The 729-nt window shown below is 70.2% G+C and overlaps 1 protein-coding gene across 1 annotated transcript; it reads right to left on the bottom strand.

The window, feature by feature from the left end:
- Positions 1-6: 6 nt before the first annotated feature.
- SCRT1 (scratch family transcriptional repressor 1) lies at positions 7-728 on the bottom strand (the record flags this gene model as incomplete). Its single annotated transcript, XM_027633501.1, has 1 exon — positions 7-728. A coding segment is annotated over one exon (693 nt), but the record flags the coding sequence as incomplete, so codon positions are not given.
- Between the last annotated feature and the right edge of the window lies 1 nt (position 729).

Below are 729 nucleotides of genomic sequence, written 5' to 3'. Positions count from 1 at the left end.
GGGGGGGGTGGATGAAGGGGTCGGGCGCGGCTCCCTCAGGGGTGCAGCGGGCTGAGGGGCGCCGCGGCCCCTTTGAAGCAGGCGGACTCGTAGTGCTTGTTGAGATAGGACTTGAGGGCGAAGGTCTTGCTGCAGCGCTTGCACTTGAAGTGCTTGAAGGCCGAGTGGGTCTGCATGTGGGCGCGCAGGTTCGAGCGGTCGGCGAAGGCTTTGCCGCAGTGGGCGCAGCCGAACGGCTTCTCCCCGGTGTGGGACCTCATGTGGCCCTGCAGCAGCCAGGGCCGGCTGAAGGCTTTGCCGCACACCTGGCACTTGTGCTTCAGGTCGTGCGTCAGCAGGTGCATGGCCATGGCCGGCATGGAGACGTACACCTTGCCGCACGTCGGACACTTCTTGGCCATCTTGCTGTCCAGGCTGCGGTGCGTCTGCTTGTGGCGGCTCAGGTTGGAGGAGGTGGCGTAGCTCTTGCCGCACTCGCCGCACGTGTGCCGGGGCAGGTTCCGCGCCGCCGCCGGCCCCGCCACCGCCTTGCGCCGCGACCGCCCGTCCGTGATGAAAAAGGCGTCCACGGCGTAGCCCTCGCTCACGGCCGCGTCGCCGTTGATGTAGCCGCCGGCCATCCCCGAGTGGGGGCTGTCGGGGGGCTCCGAGTCCCCCCCCGCGCCGAAGTCGCCGCGCCCGCCGGGGTAGAGGGCGGCCGGGGAGGGCACCTTGAGAGCGGCCTCGGGG

Source organism: Corapipo altera, unplaced genomic scaffold, assembly GCF_003945725.1.
Source record: "Corapipo altera isolate COAL_440 unplaced genomic scaffold, ASM394572v1 49603, whole genome shotgun sequence".
Lineage (NCBI taxonomy): Eukaryota > Metazoa > Chordata > Aves > Passeriformes > Pipridae > Corapipo > Corapipo altera.
Note: the sequence above shows the minus strand (reverse complement) of the source record. Positions and strands in the feature narration are given on the sequence as shown.